The 23427-nt window shown below is 23.3% G+C and overlaps 5 protein-coding genes across 11 annotated transcripts; 2 read left to right on the top strand and 3 right to left on the bottom strand.

The window, feature by feature from the left end:
• Positions 1-101: 101 nt before the first annotated feature.
• LOC127283979 (uncharacterized) lies at positions 102-5277 on the bottom strand. Of its 2 annotated transcripts, XM_051309196.1 has the most exons (9): positions 4989-5277; positions 2742-2861; positions 2552-2669; positions 2131-2386; positions 1627-1743; positions 1215-1305; positions 972-1108; positions 438-573; positions 102-279 (listed from the first exon to the last, which is right to left on the bottom strand). In XM_051309196.1, exons 1-9 carry the CDS (start codon positions 5130-5132, stop codon positions 226-228), a joined length of 1173 nt encoding a protein of 390 aa, XP_051165153.1. In that variant the 5' UTR covers positions 5133-5277; the 3' UTR covers positions 102-225. The 2 variants fall into 2 exon arrangements, with proteins under 2 accessions (XP_051165153.1, XP_051165154.1); XM_051309197.1 differs by lacking the exons at positions 102-279; positions 972-1108 and having other exon boundaries at positions 450-573; positions 4989-5275.
• A 1070-nt stretch (positions 5278-6347) lies between these two features.
• On the bottom strand, positions 6348-12224 carry LOC127283978 (glucose-6-phosphate isomerase). Its single transcript, XM_051309195.1, has 11 exons — positions 11987-12224; positions 11002-11095; positions 10630-10821; positions 9152-9232; positions 8799-9014; positions 8471-8710; positions 8198-8378; positions 7666-7784; positions 7341-7569; positions 7056-7122; positions 6348-6786 (listed from the first exon to the last, which is right to left on the bottom strand). Exons 1-11 carry the CDS (start codon positions 12115-12117, stop codon positions 6663-6665), a joined length of 1674 nt encoding a protein of 557 aa, XP_051165152.1. The 5' UTR covers positions 12118-12224; the 3' UTR covers positions 6348-6662.
• Positions 12225-12305: 81 nt separating this feature from the next.
• Positions 12306-15142, top strand: LOC127283977 (asparagine-rich protein-like). Its single transcript, XM_051309193.1, has 2 exons — positions 12306-12553; positions 12617-15142. The coding sequence occupies exon 2, from the start codon at positions 12618-12620 to the stop codon at positions 14697-14699; it is 2082 nt and encodes a 693-aa protein (XP_051165150.1). The 5' UTR covers positions 12306-12553; position 12617; the 3' UTR covers positions 14700-15142.
• Positions 15143-15317: 175 nt separating this feature from the next.
• On the bottom strand, positions 15318-18977 carry LOC127283976 (HIG1 domain family member 1A, mitochondrial-like). 3 transcript variants are annotated; one of them, XM_051309192.1, is made up of 3 exons: positions 18722-18977; positions 17394-17504; positions 15318-15993 (listed from the first exon to the last, which is right to left on the bottom strand). In XM_051309192.1, exons 2-3 carry the CDS (start codon positions 17491-17493, stop codon positions 15791-15793), a joined length of 303 nt encoding a protein of 100 aa, XP_051165149.1. In that variant the 5' UTR covers positions 17494-17504; positions 18722-18977; the 3' UTR covers positions 15318-15790. The 3 variants fall into 3 exon arrangements, with proteins under 3 accessions (XP_051165149.1, XP_051165148.1, XP_051165147.1); XM_051309191.1 differs by having other exon boundaries at positions 17394-17532; positions 18799-18977; XM_051309190.1 differs by having other exon boundaries at positions 17394-17532; positions 18722-18976.
• Positions 18978-19234: 257 nt separating this feature from the next.
• LOC127283974 (transmembrane ascorbate-dependent reductase CYB561-like) lies at positions 19235-23182 on the top strand. Of its 4 annotated transcripts, none has more exons than XM_051309187.1 (6): positions 19235-19559; positions 20231-20292; positions 20831-21049; positions 21274-21476; positions 21750-21919; positions 22126-23182. In XM_051309187.1, exons 2-6 carry the CDS (start codon positions 20253-20255, stop codon positions 22289-22291), a joined length of 798 nt encoding a protein of 265 aa, XP_051165144.1. In that variant the 5' UTR covers positions 19235-19559; positions 20231-20252; the 3' UTR covers positions 22292-23182. The 4 variants fall into 4 exon arrangements, with proteins under 4 accessions (XP_051165144.1, XP_051165146.1, XP_051165143.1 ...); XM_051309186.1 differs by lacking the exon at positions 19235-19559 and adding an exon at positions 19714-20007 and having other exon boundaries at positions 22126-23181; XM_051309189.1 differs by lacking the exon at positions 20231-20292 and having other exon boundaries at positions 19243-19559; positions 22126-23180.
• The last annotated feature ends 245 nt before the right edge of the window (positions 23183-23427 follow it).

Below are 23427 nucleotides of genomic sequence, written 5' to 3'. Positions count from 1 at the left end.
CAAATCGTTACAAATTTTTTTTTTTTTTAATTCTTCATATGAAAATTTAAAATGGAAACTAATGTTTAATGAACTCAATGCCAATTTATGTAAATTGATTTTATTTACATGATTTTTTTACAATCTGTGATACTCTAAGGATGTTGTCTACTACTAAAAAATTAAAAAAATACTATTCAAATATTTAAACCATTATCCTTAAATATAGGAGTAGAAATTTTTTTTCTATTCTTGCACAGATCTCAATACAGTAAAATATGACACTGATGTTTGAAGAACCTTTAATAACAAATTTCATAATAAATAAAAACAATTTTAATAATAATTTTTAATAAAATATCTGCCAACATTTTTTCCATTTACTTTTTTATATTTTGCAATAATCTCCCCCATCTTTCGCGATTGGAACATTTTTATTTCAAAAAATTTCTATATACCTTTGTAAAAAACTGTATCGAAGGTACGAATATTTTGCCAACGGTAAATGTAGCGGGTTGAGATCCTTTTCTCATTATTATAAGTAACAATTTTTTTGATTCATCTGGCAAATGGTACCAATCTGTATTGTTGTATCTAATAAAATTAATGTTTAGTTTAGTTTTTAATAATTATAATACTGATTTCATTGTATTTTGAATTTTGGAAAACTGATAATCAAAAAATCCCCGAATAACAAAATTCAGATGAATTTATAATCAAGTTTGTATTTTTTTTTTCTTTCTTTTTTTATTTTATTTTTTTTTAGCTGAGGCGCGACTTTTTGGACGACCGAAGATATCACCTTGGTGTTTCGCGTGTTAAAATATTAATTAAAGAAAAAAAATTTCGCAAACATGTTTGTTTGAAATACTGACTATCTAATATTTAAAATTATGTACAAAACTAGATTTCTTGTAAAGTATAAAAATTAATTTAAAAAAAATTTTTTTAATTAAAAAAAATATATTAAATTGATTAAAAATGAGTTGTACATGCATGTAGAAAGATTTAAGCTGTTATCCAATAAATGTTGCGTTGGGATAGTTAAAAAGAAAATATGCATCACTTGAAACAATCCAAAAAATCCAAATCTTACTCTATTTTCAGTATTTTTTGTACTCATCACAAACTAAATCATAGTATAAGATTAGAATCTAAACTAATATTCGTTTTTAATTTTACATGTTTATGGAAGAAAAACCCTTTTTTTTGTTATATAAAACAAAAATACTTACTTGAACTGCAGTGACGCTTAGCAAAATTATTTTGATTCCATATACAAAAAGATAAGCAGTTGAAAAAACATTTTGTATATCAGTGATAAATCTTGAAAAGTAAAATATTTTAATATTTTAATTACTATATAAAATATGAAATAAAATGTAAAATTATCTCTACACAAGAACAATTTGCATTTCAGAAATGAAAAAAAGCATTTCGTCATTTTAAAATCTGTATTTCAGATTAAATCCACAATAGATGAATTTTTCTTAATTATTACTGATGCAGCTAGTTTTTTTTTTTTTGCATTGATAAGAAAAAAAAAATATATTGCATTTTAAGAAAAATTTGTCTATTGTTGATTAAATCTCATGGTCTTAATAATTTAGTTTATTTTATAAATTAAAAATTTTTTTTTATACAAACAATACAATTCTTTTGTGCATTGCAACACAAATTTTAATTTCTTGCCGGAATTTTTTTTTAGAAACAACTTTATTTGTAGAATTGATATTTTCTTTTATGGCATGAATCAATTTATGTCTGTAAAGAAAAAATATTTATGTAAAATTCTTAATAATTGAATGATAAATTTCTTTATGGTCTATATATGGTTATAAACATTTTTCGGTTATCGAAATTAATGTATTGTTAAGGGATGTCAATTATTTTTTTTTGGCATTATTAGTGATCTAAAATTATTATGACTTATCAAAATTTAAAAAAAAAAAATTTTTTTCACTATAAAAAATAAAAAAAAAAGTAATTTTCAACAATTTTTTTTTATTCATCGAAAAAAATTTTTTTTTTTCAAAATTAGCCGTTTTGATGGTTTTTTTTATTAATAGAATAAATTTGAATGAACAGCAGTTAAATGCAGTTTAAAATTTTTTAAAATTATTTTTCAAATCTAAAATAATTTGAATTTACCCTATAATGTCAAATATTCCACAAGCATGCTCAAGAAACATTACAAGAAGTGTACCCCCAGTTGCAATACCAGTTGTGGAAAAATAACCAAACACATAACTGTGAAGAGTTATTAAACCAAAGTATTTTTCTGAATCTAAACCACACTCAACGGGAAGCATAAGCGGTTTAGGTTTATTATTCTTTTTCAAAATATTTATCAGCAAAGGAATGCCATGTGCTGAATGATAAAGGACAACTTGTATAAATAATCCATCTAAAAATTGTGATTATCAAAAAAGTAGATATTTTATAAAATAAATAATAATATAAAAATAATATTATAAAATTATAATTAAATTATAATTATAAAAACATAAAAGAATATTAAATATAATTTTCTAAATATCAAAAAATTTTTATAATAAAAAAAAATAACTACAAGTGTATAGTAAATTATAGGCTCTGCATTTTCTTCCATATTTATGAAGAATATCAAGTTCACTTTCCGATGTCAATAGGTTCCAGTCTTCTCGAATTTTTTCAAAAACAATATTTATCTACAAAAAAAATTTTTTTTTTTTTTAATTTTTTCCTTTACAGAAGCAAAGCAAAGAATTTAAACTGATTACTTGTTTCACATGCAGATTGCTATTCACATAAATAATTGCACTTATTGAAGAATAACATATTGGTGGACAGCATCCCAAAACCAAATCAATATCACCGTATACTTTTACAAAACCTGCAATCTAATTTTATTAATATTAAATTAAATATTAAAATAATTAAATTTAATTAAAATTTTAATTAATTAAATTAATTTAATTTTAAATTTACCCGTGTGGAAAAAGCCACGATCTTGCCCTCAAGAGTTCGGGGCCCCCGGCGGGGGCCCATGAGGGCTGATCCATATGGCGAATCCATGAGGGGCACCGTAGGGGCCCCGCATGGATCGCCCTCATGATCGATTAGCAAAATTTTCTAAGTCCAAAAATCAAATATTTTTTTATCACCAAAAAATTAATGTTTATAATGATTCACAACAATGAAAAACGCGTTTTTAATTAAAATATATTTTCACTTTTTTTGAAAATAACACTCACACTTATGGCGAATCCATGAGGGGCACCGTAGGGGCCCCGCATGGATCGCCCTCATGATCGATTAGCAAAATTTTCTAAGTCCAAAAATCAAATATTTTTTTATCACCAAAAAATTAATGTTTATAATGATTCACAACAATGAAAAACGCGTTTTTAATTAAAATATATTTTCACTTTTTTTGAAAATAACACTCACACTTATGGCGAATCCATGAGGGGCACCGTAGGGGCCCCGCATGGATCGCCCTCATGATCGATTAGCAAAATTTTCTAAGTCCAAAATTCAAATATTTTTTTATCACCAAAAAATTAATGTTTATAATGATTCAGAACCACGAAAAACGCGTTTTTAATAAAAATATATTTACACTTTTTTGAAAATAACACTCACACTTATGGCAAAATAGATGAGGGCCACCGTAGGGGCCCGCATGGATCGCCCTCATGATCGATTAGCAAAATTTTCTAAGTCCAAAAATCAAATATTTTTTTATCACCAAAAAATTAATGTTTATAATGATTCACAACAATGAAAAACGCGTTTTTAATGAAAATATATTTTCACTTTTTTTGAAAATAACACTCACACTTATGGCGAATCCATGAGGGGCACCGTAGGGGCCCCGCATGGATCGCCCTCATGATCGATTAGCAAAATTTTCTAAGTCCAAAATTCAAATATTTTTTTATCACCAAAAAATTAATGTTTATAATGATTCAGAACCACGAAAAACGCGTTTTTAATAAAAATATATTTACACTTTTTTGAAAATAACACTCACACTTATGGCAAAATAGATGAGGGCCACCGTAGGGGCCCGCATGGATCGCCCTCATGATCGATTAGCAAAATTTTCTAAGTCCAAAAATCAAATATTTTTTTATCAACAAAAAATGAATGTTTCCAATGATTTAAAACAACGAAAAACGCGTTTTTAATAAAAATATATTTACACTTTTTTGAAAATTCGCCTGAGATGATTCATGATAATAATCATAAAGCATATAATTAATTATATTTTATAAATTGCATTTGATTGGAAAATATAATTTAATATCTTAATTTAACTAAATGATGTTAAGCACTTTTCTTTGTTAGGTATTTTTGAAGTTTAAATAGCATCAAGAAGTTAGCATTCGTTTTGAAGTAGCGTACGTAGCGTAGTTGGTAAAGCGTTAGACTCATAGTCCGTAGGTCGTAGGTTCGATTCCCCCCATGCGTTAGATTTATTTATTTCTCAGGTTTGCGTTTAATCATTAATTCTATGTATGAATTAATTGAAAAATGAAAATATCCGTTAATAGTATGCATAAATTAAATATTTTTTAATTTTTTAATTAATTAATTTATTATTACTTTTAATTATATCCGACAGTTAATTAATTAGAACGTTAATTAATAAATTGAATTTGAGTAAGAATTTAATTTAAAATTGAATAATTATTAAATAAATATGTTATTTATTCATAACTTAAGCTTATTTATTATTAATTAACTTTTATTATTAATATTATTGATTAAAAAACATTATGGCAAACTTGAGGGCAAGATGAGGGCAAACGTGAGGGCCCATAAGGGCGCCCGTAGGGGCACCCTCATGGATCGCCCATGCGGGCGCCCTCATCGATGAGCATGTCGTTTCCATGAGGGGCCCCTATGGATCATCCATATGCGGCCCTCATGGCATGAGGGCGATCCATAAGGGCCCCCGCTGGGGGCCCACATCACTTTTCCACACGGGTAATTAAAAATAAAAAATTAAATATATATACCTGAGCACTTAATAATGAAAAAATTAGAAAAAAAGTAAATGATTTTGCCAAGAAATTGAACCACATAGGATGATGTCGACTCAAACCTGTTACAATTATACTATATTTAATAACATTAAAGTATGATTTGTTAACTATGTCCATCTTTTCGATGCATACAGAATATTTGCAAAATTTCGTATGATAAAGTCTTTCTTTTCTGCACCCTAACTTTTTGATATGAATCAATATTCACTTAAACATTTATCTTAAGTTAAAGTGTTTTCTTAGAATATTGTTAGAAGTACGTGTAATTAAAATAATTGTCCTTCGCAATATTAAGAAAAAAATAATGTTTATAGTCCTTCTTGTTCTTACTCTTTGTGTGAATCAATTTCTATTTAAATATTTATTAAGTATTACCGAAGAATTATTAAAAGTACATCTGCAATTAAAATAATTGTCATTTCGACATTTATACGCCTAAAGAGTGTACACACTGTAATTATAATAATTACATGTCGAATAGATTTTACCTATGTATAAGGAACAGAATTTAATCAATATCATTCTCTTATAGTGTCCCTAGATCCTGTCGATTAAAATAAAGAAGGGATCAGTTGTCTTACAATTTTTATAAAAGCAACATTTAACGTAGGAATTGTTCTTTTTTTTTTTTTTGAAATTATCTCAAAATTTTGAGCCAATCGGACAATTTTGCCATCAGATTCAGGTTCAGTGGGTAAAATTATAGAAATTCATTTGGAAAAAAAAATTTTCCTTTGATTTGTGTTTTTGAGCAATTTTTTTGAGATTATCTGTAAAATTTGAAACAATTTGACAATTCTGATTGCAGATTTGGATTCAGCGGGCGAAAATACAGTATCTGGGCCAAAAAAAATTTTTTTTTTTATGTTCCTGTGTTATTTCGTTAATTAAGCAAAGTTCAAATTGATACAAAAAAGAAAATAAAAAATAAACGCGACAAATTTTCGTATCTAAAATTGAGAGAATATATAATAGTTTGAAATGAGAAAAGTTGTTTCAAATCGTAATTTTTTATTGTATATATATAACAACTTTGTGTGACTGATCGACAACTTTAATAATGATGTATATATTTTTCTCAACATTTTTCAATTTAAAAAATATCAGCATTAAGAATAAGGTTTACAAAATAAATTTTCCGAGTTCCTTTATGCACAACAACTGTATAAATATTTTTTTTTTTACAAATAAATAAATTAAAATGGAAATTTAATTTCAATATATGAATAAAATGTGACTAGAATAATGTTGATAAAAAATTAAAAATTTGACTAATATTTGAAACTTTAAAAACAAAAAAAAAAATTGTAAATTAATTATTATTATTCGTCATTTTAATTATTAATTATATACTTATACTGCACAAATTTTCTTATTATTTTTATGACAAATTTTTATACTTTTCAACACAGAATATACAATAACAACACATCTGACACAGATATTTGTAAATTAACAAATAATAATAATTAACGTCAACATCGCAAATCAAAAGTCTTATAATTGATTTTTTAAAGTTAAAAATAAAAGGCGATTAGGCCACTTGTGAAAATTATACAGATTCTTGTCAAATATTTTTCGCGCATAAATTATTTAAAATTGATTAATTTTTTTTCTCAATGCGATGCTACGTAAATCATTCTTTTTTTATTTACTATTTTCTTTGATAAAAGCTATTAATCCATTCGTCGAGGAATCATGACTTGAGATTTTATCAGCACTATTCAATTCTGGCTCGATTGCTTTGGCCAATTGTTTACCCAATTCCACACTGTAATAGAAATTTTAATATAAAATTTAAGAACTAAAAAATTTTTAAATCTAAAACTTATTTGGGTGCATAAAAGTTTTTTTCTTTATCTTAATACTTATTTAAATGTAATTAATATATTAATAATCATTAAATTCTAGACCTAGAATTTTATTTGTTTATTTCGATTTTAAAATAAAAAAAAATTGACAGGATTCGAAACGTTAATGATTATTTAATTTTATCAATATTTAATATAATAAATTGAATAATTAAAAAATTGCACATACCCCCATTGATCGTAGGAATTAATATCCCAAATTATTCCTTGAACGAAAATCTTGTGTTCATACATTGCTGAAAGTGAAAAATTAATTTTATATCTAAATTATAAATGTATGGAAATAATTCGAATTAAATTCGAATCGGCAAAATTCGAATTGAAATCATCGTAGTAGAAAATTTTAATTAATTCGAATTTGAATTGTTTTCGATTCAAAAATTTTATTATTATTCGATTCAAAGCCTAAAATTTCTGACACTTGTCTAAATAATCAGTTTTATAATCTACATACCTATCAAAGCACCCAATGTGAATGGTGAAACTTTTTTTACAACAATACTGTTCGTTGGCCGATTGCCTTCGAACACTTTGTGTTGAAGAATTTGATTAACTTGTTCGGAAGACATTCCGGATTTTTCAAGTTCCTCCTTAGCTTGCTCCTTATTTTTTCCCTTCATTAACGCCTCTGTTTGTGCAAGGAAATTGGCGAGGAGAATTTTATGATGAAGATCACCTTGGACCTTAAAATAAAAATAATTATCATTTTATAATTTTTTTTTTTTTTTGTTTTACTTCTTCAATGCCAGGAGAATGAAAGAAAAAAAAAATAATTGTACCTTATTGTGAGACAAAGCTGGAGCAATAAAATCAGCAGGAATGAGTCTTGTTCCCTGGTGAATTAATTGATAAAATGCATGTTGACCATTTGTACCGGGCTCTCCCCAAACAATTGGACCTGAATATTTATTTAATAAATAATTTCACAAAATTATAATATTGATCCGTTTGCTTGGAGAACAAAGTCGAATTAAATGATTTTTCTAATTTTATTATTATATTTTACTTATATAAATGTAGAATAAAGAATAAAATTAAATTTCCCAAGTTTTTTTCAGTATTATTTTATAAATTATTTGAATTTTCATTGGCACTATATTTTTATGAAAAAATTTGAGATTTTGCACATAATTTTTTTTAGTAATATTATTTATCTTCTATTAAAATTTGACTAAGATGTTTTGCTTCGTTTAGAAAATAAAACTATGTAAGGGAAAAATTTATCTTCAAATTTAATTCAATTTAAATATTTCGTTTTCTTTAACACTTACATTTTTTTTTTTTTTAATGTGAAAAAAGAAAAGAACTTACCAGTTGAATAATTAACAGTATCTCCCGATCGTGTGACATATTTTCCATTACTTTCCATATCACCTTGTTGAAAATAAGCAGCAAATCTGTGAAGATATTGATCATACGGTAGTAAAGCGTGAGTTTCCGCTCCATAGAAATTATGATACCAAATACCGAGTAAGGCAAGAATTACAGGAGCCTGCAAATAAATAAACGTTCTTAAACATACATTAAAAAAAATTAAAAACTAGAGCATGTTTTGGATTTTTTTTCTATAATAATGGAACATACGTTCTTTTCCAAAGGAGCTGAGCGAAAATGTTGATCCATATAAAAAGCTCCACTAAGTAATTTCTCGAAATTCTCGAAACCTATTGATAAACTAATTGATAATCCAATTGCAGACCATAGAGAGTATCGACCTCCAACCCAATCCCAAAAACCAAACATATTTTTCTCGTCAATTCCAAATTCTTTCACTTTTTGATTATTTGTTGAAAGAGCAACAAAATGTAAAGCCACTGCTGCGTCCTGATAAATAAAACATTTTTTTTTTATCTCAAAAAATAGTCTATTTTTTGACACAAAAATAAAAAAAAATATATATTAAGATACTAACGTCCTTTAAATGTTCCAAAAGCCATTTCTTCGCTGAGGTCGCATTTGTAATTGTTTCCTGAGTCGTAAAAGTTTTTGAAGCAATAATGAAGAGTGCAGTTTCGGGATTAAGTTTTTTTAAAGTCTCAGCAATGTGAGTTCCATCGATATTGCTGACAAAATGAACTCGTGGTCCAACGTGATATGGTTTCAGAGCTTCAGTCACCATTAAGGGTCCCTTTAAGAAAATTTAAAAATAATCTTTCTATATTCAATTTTTAAGTTTATATTTCTAATTTTATTTTTATTCTTATTATTCTTGTATTATTTAATTATATATGTAGTTTTTTGATTTTTATTTTAAATTTTATTTACCAGATCGGAACCTCCGATTCCAATATTGACAACATCCTCAATTGGTTTGCCAGTGAAACCTTTCCATTCCTTGGATAAAATCTGAAATATAATTTTTTTTTTATTAATCTTTCCACAAATCAAAATAAATGTGATTTCTTCTTTTCTTTTTTTGAAATTTTGAAAACTGTAGAAACTTTTAGACTTTGAAGTGACACAGTTTTTTTTTACTTTTTTGATACTTTTTTTTCGACAAGGCTACTTTTTTACTAATAATTTCGGTCAAAAGCCACTAAATGCTACTTTTTTCAAAAAAAAATAATTTTAAAAATGACAGAATTCAAGAATTTTAAATTTTAGCGAATTTTTTTGATTCCTAAAAGCTCGCCATGATTTAATATTGCCAGCGTTAACTAATGCTTTGTATAATTATTTTTTACACGAATTTTCATTTTTCAAAATAGCATTTAAGATAATTTCTTTTTAAACAATTTTTTATTCAATAGAATTTTTAATTTATTGGTAAATTTTTTTTGATAGAATTTTTATTTTACAAAATTTTTCTTTACCCAACTGTTTTTTTTTTAATAATTCTGATTTAATCGAAATTCAGACAATAATTGAATTTTAGAGTATTTTTAATTGAAAAATGTTTTAAATAATTGAAATGCCGAGATTTTGATTAAACTTATTAGAAATAATTATTTCAACAAAAAATTTGAATCAAAATTTTTAATAATAATTGAATTTTAAAAGATTTTGAATTAAAATTTTTACAAATTAGAATTGCTGAAAATTATTAACAAAGTTTATTTAATTGAATTTTTGAATAATTGGATATGAAATTATTAATTTAGCAAAGAATTTTAGATTTACAAATTTTAAAAATAATTGAATTTTGTATTAAGATTTTTAGAAAGAATTGAATTTTTCGAAGATTTTTAATTAAAATTATTGTTTTAAAATACTAAATATTTTATATAAGCTTCCAATTCCAAGTTCTATGATTTAAAAATTCGAATTATTTAAAATTCTACTGAATGAGAATTCTAATAAATTAAAAATAAAATTAAATTAGAATTCTTTTCAAGAAAAAACAGTTGGGTAAAGAGAAATTTTGTAAAATAAAAATTCTGTCAAATAAAAATTCGGAACTTTGAAAATTCCGTTGAGTAAACATTCGTTTAAAAAAAATTCTGTATTACCTAAATGCTATTTTGTAAAAAAAAAATTTATGTTAAAAATCATTTTTATGGAATAATCATACGCTCCTACCGTTGTGTCAGAAACAAAAATTTAATTGAAATTTAACAATAGATAGTTTTTTTTTTTAAATAATCAGGAAAAAAGTGATGTTAATTTTATTCCTCAAAATTTTTTCGTTCAATTTTTTTAAAAAAGAAAATATTCACGCTTCGAAGCCTGAACTTTAAGTAATTATTAACTTTAAATTTTAATAAGAACCCAATTCTTTTTTTTTTTTTTTTGTTATTTTATACCTGCTTGGTAAATTGCTTCATATGCTCCAAAACTCCATTGACATCAGGCATCACATCTTTACCGTCAACCAAAATAGGAGTATTGGCTCTATTTCTTAAAGCTGTATGCAAAACTGCTCTTCCCTCAGTGAAGTTAATTTTCTGTCCAGAAAACATTGCATCGCGAGCTGCTTCAATTTTACGAGCCCGAGCCTAATTGACAAAAAAAAAAATTTGAAAATTAAAATTCAATACAAGAAAATTTAAAGATAATGCATATTTTATTATACTAATAAAAATAAGTTACACAATATTGTATATGATTTAAAATTTTTTTTAAATTTTTAATTTAAAAACTTAATTTTTTTTAATTTAATTTTTAAATTAACATACCAATTCAAATAAGAGGCCGAGTACTTCAGAGTCGATGCGATTTTTCGAGTAGTCGAGAAGAATTGTTCCATCTTCGGGAGTTTCAAGTTTTAAGCTTAGAAAAAAAAAAAATTATGTAAGATATTTACTTTAATTTAGTTAAATATTAAATATTTATTAATTTCGTTGATTCTTTAATAAGAATTAAAAGTTTCAAATATTTAAAATAATTTTTAAATTAGAATACTATTCAAGACGTGACAAAATAATTTTTTTTAAAACTTTACCACAAAAAAAAAATAATGAAAAATTTTTTTTTTTTTTGGATTTAAAAAAATCTTTAAAAAACTGTGAAATTAAACGATTGTGTGAGAAATGTATTTAAATATTGTTGAATTTCAATTATAAAGATGTAAAAGAAAATAAATCTTATATTATCTTATCTTAAATTATGAAAAATTGTAATTATGCAATAAAATACAATTAAAATTCTACAATTCAAATAAATAATTGAAATGATCTCTATAAATATTTAATTAATTAATTAAAATTATTATTACTTTCTAAATAAAATAAATGAAATTATTTTTAAATTTTTAATAAATTAAAAATTTTTAAATATTGATAGAATTTCAAAAAATGATTATGATTTTGTATAAAGCTGATGCAATTTTGTCATAATTTAAATAAATAAACAATTTTTGTACTAAAAAATTGATTAAAAAAAATAGAATTGAAAAAATATTCAAAATATTGAATTATTTTTACAAATATTAAAAATAAAATAATTTTTAAATTTCAATGTATTAGAGCAAATGAATAAAATTAAATTTAATCATCTAATAAAAATTCACTTTAAAGAATGATTTAAATTACACTTTAGTCACATGACACGTATAACTATTAAGATGTCAAAGTTCCATGACCCAAAGAACGAATAGAGCAATTTTGAATTGAATTCAAAAGAGGTCATTCCAAGGTTACATGTCAAGGATGATCAGCTCACCTTAAACTTTCAAAACGTCCTGGATTTTGTTGAAATAAATCCAAAATTTTAATTTTTTGACCATTATTATTGAAATATGTTTGCAATTTACTCCAAACCGGTTCTTCGGTTAATTTTGGTTTTGTCTCCATGACTAAATAAATATTGAAACAAATTCCTTTTAATTATATTGAATAATTCAAATGCTCAATCACCACGAGACTAGAGTCACGAACGAATGTGAATGAAGAGAAGAATATTTGTGATATTTGTGATCAGTAAAAGTGAAGCATGCGCGCTGTGATAATTTCTCTTCTCAGGAGGCACGTATTTCAAATTTAATTCTCTGAATGTTGAGAAAAGTGAATTAGAATGTTTTTTGTTTTTTTATGTATCAATTTAATGTGATTTTTTTTTTAATTTTTATTCATTTTCTTTTGTATGGTAAATATTTTTCTTCATATGAAAATCAATTTTTATGATTTCTAAGCGCAATGAATTCGACTCTTGAGAAAAAGAATAAATATTTCATTCTTTTGATTGATCGAAATGACTGAAATAGGTTGGATATTTTCACAATGTTTCAAGGTATATAGTAATCAAACATTTGTAAAAGAAATTAATTTTTTAAAATTCAAATACTTTTTTCAGTATGGCCGAAAGAAGAAAAATCGATAAAGAAAATTCTTCTCGAGAAAATAAAGAAAGAAAAAATTGTTTTCTAAATCATAAAAACGAAAAAGTAATAGATAAAAATTTCAATTCTAGAAAATACTGTGATAAATTATTAAGAAAAAATTGTCATCACAATTTGAGGTACAATGATTATTTCCTACATCATTTTACAGATGACAATAAAATAAAATCAAAAGAAAATAATTCATCAAAAAGTGAATTCTCAAATTTGATGAAAGATGAAAATAAAAATCGAAAAAAAGAAAAGAGAGAGGAGAAAAATGAATTTTTCAAATTGGATCAGAATTTTATTTCTTCTAATAAAAATATAGAGAATAAATTAGAAAATTTTGAAGGATCAGCTCGAACTCGAGGATTTTATTCTCCTAAAAAGAAAAAATTTGAAATTCAAAATAAAAAAGATTCACTTGAGAATTTGAAAAACGCGTCAAAATTGTACAATCAACGAAAGAAAAATTTTGAAAAACGATCAAAAGATTTCAATTCTCGTAGAAAAGGAAAAAAATATTTAGATTCAATAAATTCGATTAATTCATGTGATTCTAAAATTTTAGAAATTAAAAAAATTAAAAATTTACTTGATCTTTCAAATCAACAACTAACGAATTTCAATACAAAATATTCATATAAATCAAATAAAAGTCAATCATCCAGCGATTATTCATTTCAAAATGATGTAGAAAAATCAAAACTGTCGAAAGAACAATTTTCATTGGAAAATAATTTAAAAAATAAAATAAACGATGAAAAAAAAAATAAAGAAGAAATTATTTCAAAAAATTTAGATCACAAAAATGAAATAAAATCAAGAATTTCCAAAAAGAATAAAATTACTAAAAGAAAATATGAATATTCAAATCATAATAATAAAACTTCTCAACTGGTGAATTTTCTACGAAAACTAATTAACGATGAAGATAATAAAAAAATTGATGACAATAGTAAAAATTACAAAATTTCTAAAATTGATTCCTGTGTAAAAATTAAGGAAAATATAAAAATAGATTCAAGTTGTGAAAGTAGTGGATACGATTCGTTAAAAAATATAAAAGAACAAACTTGTGAAATAATTAACGATCAGCAATCATTTAACGAGACTAATAATAAATATGAAATAACAAAAATGAAAAATAATTTCTTAGAATTCATTAAAAGTCCAAATTTTGAATATTTTAAAAAATTTGATAATATTCAATTTATTATTGATTCGAAAAATTTTTGTTTATATAAAATTTATAAAAATAGTGAAGGCGAAATATTATTGAAAGAATCATCAAATATAGAATTTAATAAAAATGACTATATTATTGGAAAACGAATTTTTAAAAAACCCGAAGAATTAGAAGAATATCCCCAAAAAAATGAATTATTACAAAAAAATTCCATTAGGGAATTACGTGAATTTCAAAATAATTCCACACAAACTGATGAATTATTCAATAGTGAAACTTTTAAAAAAATCATAAGAAAGCACAATTGGTTTCGAGGAAAAAATTATAGAAAAAAAAATCAAAGAAAAAAAAATTATTCAATTGAATCGACGAGTAATTCAAGTTTTCCCGAATCGTCAGATTGTGAACAATTTAATTTGCCAATGAAGTTGAAAAAAAAGAGACAAGTCAATTCTTCGCCTACTGAAAAATATTTATCACATTCTCCAAAATCTAAAACAATTAATACATGTGATTTAAAATATTCATGCATGAAAATTCCGGAAAATCAAATAATAATGTTATTCAATTCCTCATCACCGGAAGTTGAAAAGAATTTGAAATGTTTGTTGAAAAGAAATTATTTTCATTTAAAACCAACTTTGGTTCCAATACCTTGGTTGAATTTAGAAAATTTTGAATTTTCTTCAGAGAAAATGAAATTAAATGAATTATTGCAAGTAAATAAAGAAGAAAATTGCAATAATTTTCAATCGACAGCTACTAATAGTATGTCAGAAAAGAAATTAGAAACTCATGATCAAACAGTGAGGAAGAAAAAAAAATCTAAACCATATTTTAGAATTTTTAAAAAAAAGAAAAAGTAATAGAGAGTAAAAAAATATTTTGTTGATATTTCAATTGATTTAGGGCAAATTGAATTCGAGTGTTTTATGAATTCTGTACAATAAAAATTCATTTAATGAAAAATTGTGTCAAATAAAAATTCAAAAAATGAAAATTCCTCTAAAAAATAATTTTATCTTATATAATTCTTTCAAATCAAAAATAATTGTAACTAATGATTTTTATGGGATAATCCACTAACTTTTTTAAAAATGTTTAAATTTGCATGAAACTTTGTACTTGAACAAAGAGGCAGATAGAAAGATAAATATATACTTTCATCCTTATTACACTCATTGTTCAACGTAAAACGGAGCGGTTTGAATTAAATCATGTAAACGCAGCCTAACAATTAAAAACAATGACGGCGCGTAAATGCAAAAACGTATTAAAAACAGAATTTTTTATCACATTATCAAAAATCATAAAACAACAAAAAAAATTTTTTTTTTAAACAATTAATTCAATTATAATTAATAATTTAATTATTTATAATATTTTATGTACAATTTTTTAATAAATATTTGTTATAAATCATTAATTAAAAATAAAAACCAATAAAATTTGTAACAAGAAATAAAATTAATTCGAAATCAAGATTTTTTAAAATAATATTTCTTTATTTCTAATTTTCATTTACACTCATCAGTTAATAAATAATATTTTTACATAAATTCATAATTATTGCAATATAGAGTATCATGTTAAAAAGGTCTGTTTATGTACACTAAAATACAATGGTTGTTATAAATTATTAAAAGAAAAAAAATTTTTTTTCTATTTTTGTACTTCTCATACAGTTGATTACAGTTTTCTTCTTTGTACTTTTTGGAATTGAATAAAAAAATATAGCAAAAATATTTATTTTTAACTCTATAAATGTACAACAGACCAATGAGATTAAGTTTCGATAAAATTGAGTTTACTACTACCACAGCACATAAAATTTCATCAATATTGCCATTATTTTTGCAAGTGTTACTGAAATATTAGAATATTGCTGCAAGTTTAGGTGCTGTGTAGGTATATTTATATTCTTTTTTTTAGAATTTACTACTAAATCTCATGAAAGTCAATCCTTTTTCAATTGTGTTTCTTTCTTTGCAAAATGTTCATCATAAAAATGATTAAGCATACCCAAAAAGAGACTTGTCACAATTACTCCTTGTGCTAAAACTCTTAATTGAACGGCAAAAACACTTGTATTTGCTGTAGGACCTTTTGTTCTATATCTGTGAATTCCATAGCTAACAGCACCTATTGTTCCCAACCATCCTGAAAATTAAATTTTTAATAAAATACCTAGTCATGAAAACTACTTTTTTTCAAATAATTAATAAATTATAGAAATAGGCTCAAGTTAAATAAAATTAATTATTAATAAATTATAGAAATTATATAATTAATTTTGACTATAATAAAATAAATTTGGAATTATTCAGATTTAACAACAAAACATACTATAGTTGTAAAAATTAACCGGCCTCGGGTCGTCTTTAAGGCACAAAAAAAAGGAGAAAAAGTCGATTTTTTTTTATTTTAACAAAATTTAATTGATTAATAAATATTTTACTTTAAATAATTAATTGAAAGACAAATTTTTTAAATTTTATTTAAGTAGGACGAATTTCTAAAAAAAAAAAAAAAATTATTCTTGAATTTCAATTTTTATAATTTTTTCAAGCCTGATTTAAGCAATTTATTCGAATTAAAAATTTTGTCATAGTTTTTAATTTTAATGGTGAAAAAAAATTCCAGCCAATACTTAATCAAGTTTTACAGATTTTTAAATAAAACCTTTTTTTTAATAATAATTTTGAAAGAGTTAAAGTTGAAATTTTTAGAAATAATTGAATTTCAAAAGATTTTGTTAATTTTCAGACAATAATTAAATTTTACAGAACTAAAAATATAATTTATCAAATAATTTTAGATAAGTTTTTTTTAAAAGTCTATGAATTTTCAAAGATTTACAATTTTGATTCTTGAAATTAATTCAACTTGAAGTGATTTTAATTTAAAATTTTTGATAATTTCACTAAAAAATTTATTAGAAATTGCAGACAAAAATAGAAATGGAAAATTTTTAAGTGAAAAATGGTTCAAATAAAATAAAGAAGATCTGAAGAAGATTTGCATTGCATACTAAAAAAACCGTATTTTATTTAAAAATTTGTTTAAAAAATGTAAAAAAAAATAAGTTGAATAAGATGCATTTTATTAAAAACAGTCGAAGAAAGTCGTATTTTTGAAAAAAAACAAAATTTGGAAAAAATCGTATAATCCGAGGCCTGAAATTATAGAAATTATATAATTAATTTTCACTGTAATAAAATAAATTTGGAATTATTCAGAATTAAAAACAAAACAAATTAATTTGTAAAAATTAATAATACACTGAAAAAACATTTATTTGATTAAAATAATCAATTTTTATTTGAAATAAATAAATTGAATCGTGAATTTCGAAAAGGGGTCAACTTGAAAAAGCATAAGTTTCCTTTTTCACATAACAATAAATAGTGAAAATGACAATTACGGTTTTCAGAGTTTCGAAATTTACTATTCGATTGTGTATTTGAACCAATAATTTCTATATTTGAAAGAAATACCATTTAATTGACTCAAATAATATTCAATTTGGTTCAAATAAATTTTTTTGCCACTGTACTTACCAGCAAAAAGAAACGGTTGTCTCTTAAATTTTTCAACAATTCGTGTTGTAAACGACTTTTCAGGCTCCTCTTTGAGAAAATCATAAGGATCGTCACTCATTTTTGTTTTTTCTGTTAATTTAATTAAAAATTTGTCAAACTGTAACAATAATATAATTAATTATATAATTTTCATATATATCATACTAAATATAAATAAAATTGCGATAAAAATTGCGATAAATAATATATGTGAAATTATATTGCGTCACTTTTTAAATATTTTATTTTTGAAAATACACTTTTCCTGATACAGATAAACTGTATAGGAATCCCATTCTCGAAAAATGATAAACATTAATTACTAGGTCATATTTCATAATGAATGGAGGACAAATATGTCAAGATTTATAGACATGTAAATATTCTTCGTAAGTTTTCTCATAAAATATTTCAAATATAATAGCGATTGAGCTAAAATTTAATGGAGAAATAAAAAATAGTGAACAAAAAAAAAAATTGGCTTGATATTTTTTCAAAAAATTTATTCTTAAAAAAAATGATGGAAAATTACATATGGCGGCCTTGTGATTTTCAGAACTTTTTTAAAATACTATTTTGATTTTTTCGAAAATAAATTTTGTTGGTAAAATATTTATACTCTTAACATGACTGTGAATCGTAATACTATTTTTGACTACTTCGCAAAATTTTAGCTTGGTAGTCTATGTATAAAGTATTTTATGAGAAAAATTTGTAAATCATTACATGTTAGCTAACAGTCACATGTTATTAATCAATTTATTCCAAATAAAATTATAATTAAGGACCTTTACGGAATAACAATAATCAATGAAAAAATTGAGGAATTTTACAGGAGACATGATTTTTTTTTATTGATTCTGCTATAGATCGTTATTTCAACTAAAGTGCAAAAATAATAAATTTTTAAATTAATAAATTCGATTTCAAATAAATGTGGATCACCTTCCGTGGAGGTCTTATTTTATTATCTAAATAAAAATGACATATACAACTATTTATTATTTCTTTAATAGAAAAAATAATTCAAACAAAAGTTATAATTTATCTATTTTAAAGTACAACAATAATTAATTATAGCCAACTTCATAAATAATTTAGTGAATAAAATGACGTGTATTAAATATGCTAAAACGTGATTAAAAATTAGCAATTTATTTAAAAATTCTCTAATAAGAAAGTATAAATTAAAAGAATTATTTATTACATAAAAATATTAGAAATGCTGTGTAATTCAGAAAAATTGTTAAATCATTCAATAAAGCATGCAATTTTAAATCAAAAAATTATAGGAAAAGTGTCCTTGCCTGTCAAATTTTATGCAGCACTTTAAAATCGAGAAATGATTGATTATTTAATTTGTTTGAAGTAACAAAGTACTCACATAGAAGAAGTTAAAAATAATTAAAATATATTTTTTGCCAAGAGTTACTTTAAAAATAGGAGGTGGGATTAAAAAAAGTTAACATTCTTCTAATAATATATACTAAATAATAATTAAAAAAAAAGGTAGGAGGAAAGCAAGGTCACAGTGCCGACAGGGTTGGATAGGTACAGCTAAATACACGTCGTTAGGTAAACCTACGTAAATGCTCTTTACGTATAAATACAAGTTACGAGCAATTAAGGTCATTTACAAAGTACTAAAAAGGACACAAATATACATCTCTTCTTTTCTATCTCATAATTTCCCTAATTAATGACATCATAAAAATTATTGTGCTTAAGCCTTTATATTTGTTTACAATTTTCTATTTTCTTTTACCTATTTTTTATATCTTATTTATTACTCTTATAAGTATAAAATTGTATAATTAATAAAATACTTTTTATATCTTTTTTTAATTAAATTTCATATTTTTATTTTTATCATATAGTCTGTTTCTATAAACAATTTTTAAGTTTAAATTTTAAAAAGAAAACCTTTTTTTTGGCAAATAGAATACAGAAAGAAATTTTCTGTTTTATTTTTATTTCTAAAAGTGTATATAAGAAACATGTAATATAAACTAAATGACTGACATATGAGTGCAATAGTAAACGTATACTTAGACAGCTGTCAAAATAAACACAAACGTCAATCTTTATTTTTAAACAAAAGCATCTCGTGCAGTAAGAGATTCTTAATTGTTGTAAAATAATAAGGTACAAACATTTTCATTTTTTCTAAGCTCTATTAAAAATTAGAATTAACTTTTATAATCACTAAAAAAAAAAAGAAAAAAAAAATTGCATTCTAACCTCAAAAATTTCTTATCACAACGTATAATTGATAATAATCTTTATAATAGAAATTTTTTTCAATTTATTGTCTCCTGCGCAATTTTAAGTCACTTTAACGATTTCTAAGACTATCTTAAAAGAATGCGAAGAATTTTTCTCTCTTAATCTATTGCTCCTCATATAAATAGTAATAAAGAATACAACCGGGCGTTTAGAAAATCAATAAAATGAAAACGCAGAAGCTTTTAGCGCACGTCAGAATATATTTTCTATATAGTTTATCATCATAATATACAACTAGTTCGCAAGGTTTGCAACCGCACCTGTTGAATTTGGAACTGTGAAAATTTCTCTAAAAAGTTCACATCAGGTTTTTATAATTTCTTATTTCTATATTAATCAAAAACTTGTTTCTTTATTGCATTACTGTGTTTTTTTTGTAAACAAATTAAAGCGGATTTTTTTTTTAATTTATACAAACGTATAATTTTATACAGATGTCTTATTTAATTGTCAAGTGATTTTTTTTGCGCTTTTTTTTGCGCTTTTTTAAAATAAATTTTTTATATTCCCTTTTGATTATATAATTTTAGGTAATCATTGCTTGCAAAATATATGTCCCAAAATTTTCCTTATCAATACCATTTGTGTTCAGGTATGTTTTTAGTTTTATTAAATATTATTTATTGCACTTAAAAAAAAAAATTTTACTTACGAAAATTTCTGTTACTTTTGTATTTTATATATTTTTTTGAATAATCGTTACTAAAAATAGAATTCTAATTATTTAGCGATAAAAGTATGTAATTTCTTTTTTTTCATTAATATTTATCAACAGAATAATAAGAGAAATTTAAATATTTATTTAATATTATTATTATTAAATAATAATAATAATATTATAAAATATAATTTATTTAAATATTTAATTTGAATATTTTTTTATTTTTGTTTATATTATTTTTTTACTTAATTTATTTTTTAATATAAAAATAATTTATTATTATTATTATTATTAATTAGTACAATCTATTCTATTGTCAGTATTTCACATGAGAGACATTTGACCTCTCAATCTATTTTTTTTATCTTGCATTTTTTTATCACATCACATGTACTATATTATTATTATTTTAAAGAAACGTTTGGTTATATACTTTTTTCTTTTGACGTTACGATCTTTTTTTATATAGAAATGGATCAAATAGGAGAACCAGCCCAATCGCAAAAACTCGAGGGTTTTAAATATTTAGTGATTGTGACTCAAGCCTTTGGGATTCTTTTGGTTATTTTAATGGCCACATGGAATTTTTGTTATCGTGATGGTTTTGCATGGTCTTCAGATCCAAAATTACAATTTAATTGGCATCCAATGTTAATGACACTTGGACTTGTCTTTCTTTACGCTAATGGTAAAAAAAAAAATTTTTACTTACAATTCTTATCAAAAAAAAAAAAAAAAAAATATAACGTAGAATACCTCCATTTTTTATATTTTAATCTATTTATGAAAAAAAAATTTTTTTTTTTTTGTTTTAACAATAGAAAAATTGTAAGAAAATAATTATAATTAAATTATTATTATAATTTTTATTCTAATTAAATTAATTAATTTCTTTTTTTTCATATATTTTAGGAATGCTAATTTACAGAACCCAAAGAAATGTTCGTAAAAGGCGATTGAAATTAATTCACGGTGGAATAATGTTGTTTGTCCTTATAATGACGATTATTGGTTTAGTTGCAGTTTTCAGTTTTCATAATAAAATGAATATTCCAAATTTATATTCATTGCACAGTTGGGTTGGATTATCGGCTGTTATTCTATTTGCAGGACAGGTGAGCAGTGATTGAGAATATAAATTGCTATAAAAATTTTGTAATTTAAAAAAAAAAATTACAGAAAAAAATAAATCGAAGTTATTAAATTATTAAAAATAAAATTAAGTTGAAGTAGAAAAAATCGCTTTTTACAATAATAATATTAGTAAAGAAATATTTTTAAATAATCATTTTGCAATAGTAATTAATGAATAGTTTTTCAAAATTCATTTGATAATATTTATTATTTCCTAAGTAAATTTTCTATTGTTTCTCTAATTTCATTTGCAGTGGATCGCTGGTTGTGTCTCATTCTTATATCCAGGAATTCAAATTACTTTGCGAGCTGCTTATATGCCAATTCACGTTTACTTTGGAACTGCTGGTTTCATTGCCAGCGTTGCTTCTTGTTTATTGGGACTTACTGAAAAAATTCTCTTCGTTGACTTCGGCAAAGAATCGTAAGTATCATAATTTCATTAAAAACAAAAAAAATTAACTATAATTATTAACTTTTTAATTACTTTGAAAATATATTTTAGTTAAAACAATAAAATAATAATAATAAAATTAAAAAAATATAATACAAATAAAAATTTAGAAATAAACAATTAAATTATATTTTTTTTCTACAATATAAAAATTAATTAGAATAATTATTTTTTAGTGCTTTGAAATATCAAAATTTACCACCCGAAGGTGTTCTTGTCAATGTAATTGGATTATTGTTCGTTATTTTTGGATCCCTAACAGTTTATTTATCATCCCAAGAGCGTTATAAACGATTACCTCGACCTGAAGATGATTTTTTATTATCAAGCCGATCAAATTGAAAAGAGGAAAAATCAACTAACTAAAAACGCAAACTTTTTTATTTTCATTTCATTTAATTTTTATTTCTCAATTTACTGTCATTTTTTAAACAACGAATCAATTCAATGTGAAAGTATTTTACCTGTTAATTTTTAATATATAACAGAAAGTTGAAGTTACGTTATAAAAAAAAAAATATTTTTAAAAAATATTTAAAAATTTTTAAATATTTACGAATATGAAAAAAAGTTCGAAGAAAAAACAAAAGTGTTTATATTTATATGCATTATGTATATATATATAATATAGTTTATTATATATTCTTGAATATATTGAAAAATGTAAAATTATCACAAGATAGAAATCAATGTTTATTATGTACTTTTGACAGAATTTTGAAAGATTTATAACTGTGAAAAAGTGATAAGAAGATCACGTAATGATTGTAATCAAAGTATCATCGATATCGTGAAATTTTTGACTGGTTATTGATTAATATTTTTGTTTTTTTTTGTCATTATTATTAATTATTTTTAATTTATAGATGAAATTCTCTATATTTGATTTATATGGAGAAAAACAAATTTTTTTTTAAACTTAATTATCAACGGTAACTAATTACTATCATTATTATAGCAATAATTGTAAAAGAAACGTAAATTTGAAATATTTTTCTTATACATTCTATTATTTAGAATGTATTTAGTATTTAAATTTACGTTTTTTTTTATTTCGTGATTTTAGTTTCTGTTTCTTTGTGATTTATACAGTTTCTAAGAGACTGATGGTGCTTTTAATTTTACTATTTACAAACAAAAAATATTTATTTACAATATACACAAATATTTTATTTGTAATTAAAAAAAATTTTTTTTTTTTTTTGTTCATTGTGAACAAACTGTGTCGAAATAAAATCTGTATTAAAAATTTTAACAGAATTTAATTTTTTTTTAAAATTTAGTTCTTCAATTATAAATTAACTTTATATTATTATTATCTACTAATGTTGATCCAATATATGCCTAAAAATCTTTTTACACTTTTTAAGGTTAATCGTTTTTAGTAAAACAAAAACGTTTAATAATAGAATTTGAAATACGCGCTTGAAATTAAGAAATCACGCACGCGTGCGCAATGTTGAGGTTTATAATTTGGT

Source organism: Leptopilina boulardi, unplaced genomic scaffold, assembly GCF_019393585.1.
Source record: "Leptopilina boulardi isolate dan_hultmark-lab unplaced genomic scaffold, ZJU_Lbou_2.1 LbouV2_316, whole genome shotgun sequence".
In the NCBI taxonomy this organism is placed as follows: Eukaryota; Metazoa; Arthropoda; class Insecta; order Hymenoptera; family Figitidae; genus Leptopilina; species Leptopilina boulardi.
This window is presented reverse-complemented; position numbering and strand designations above follow the sequence as displayed.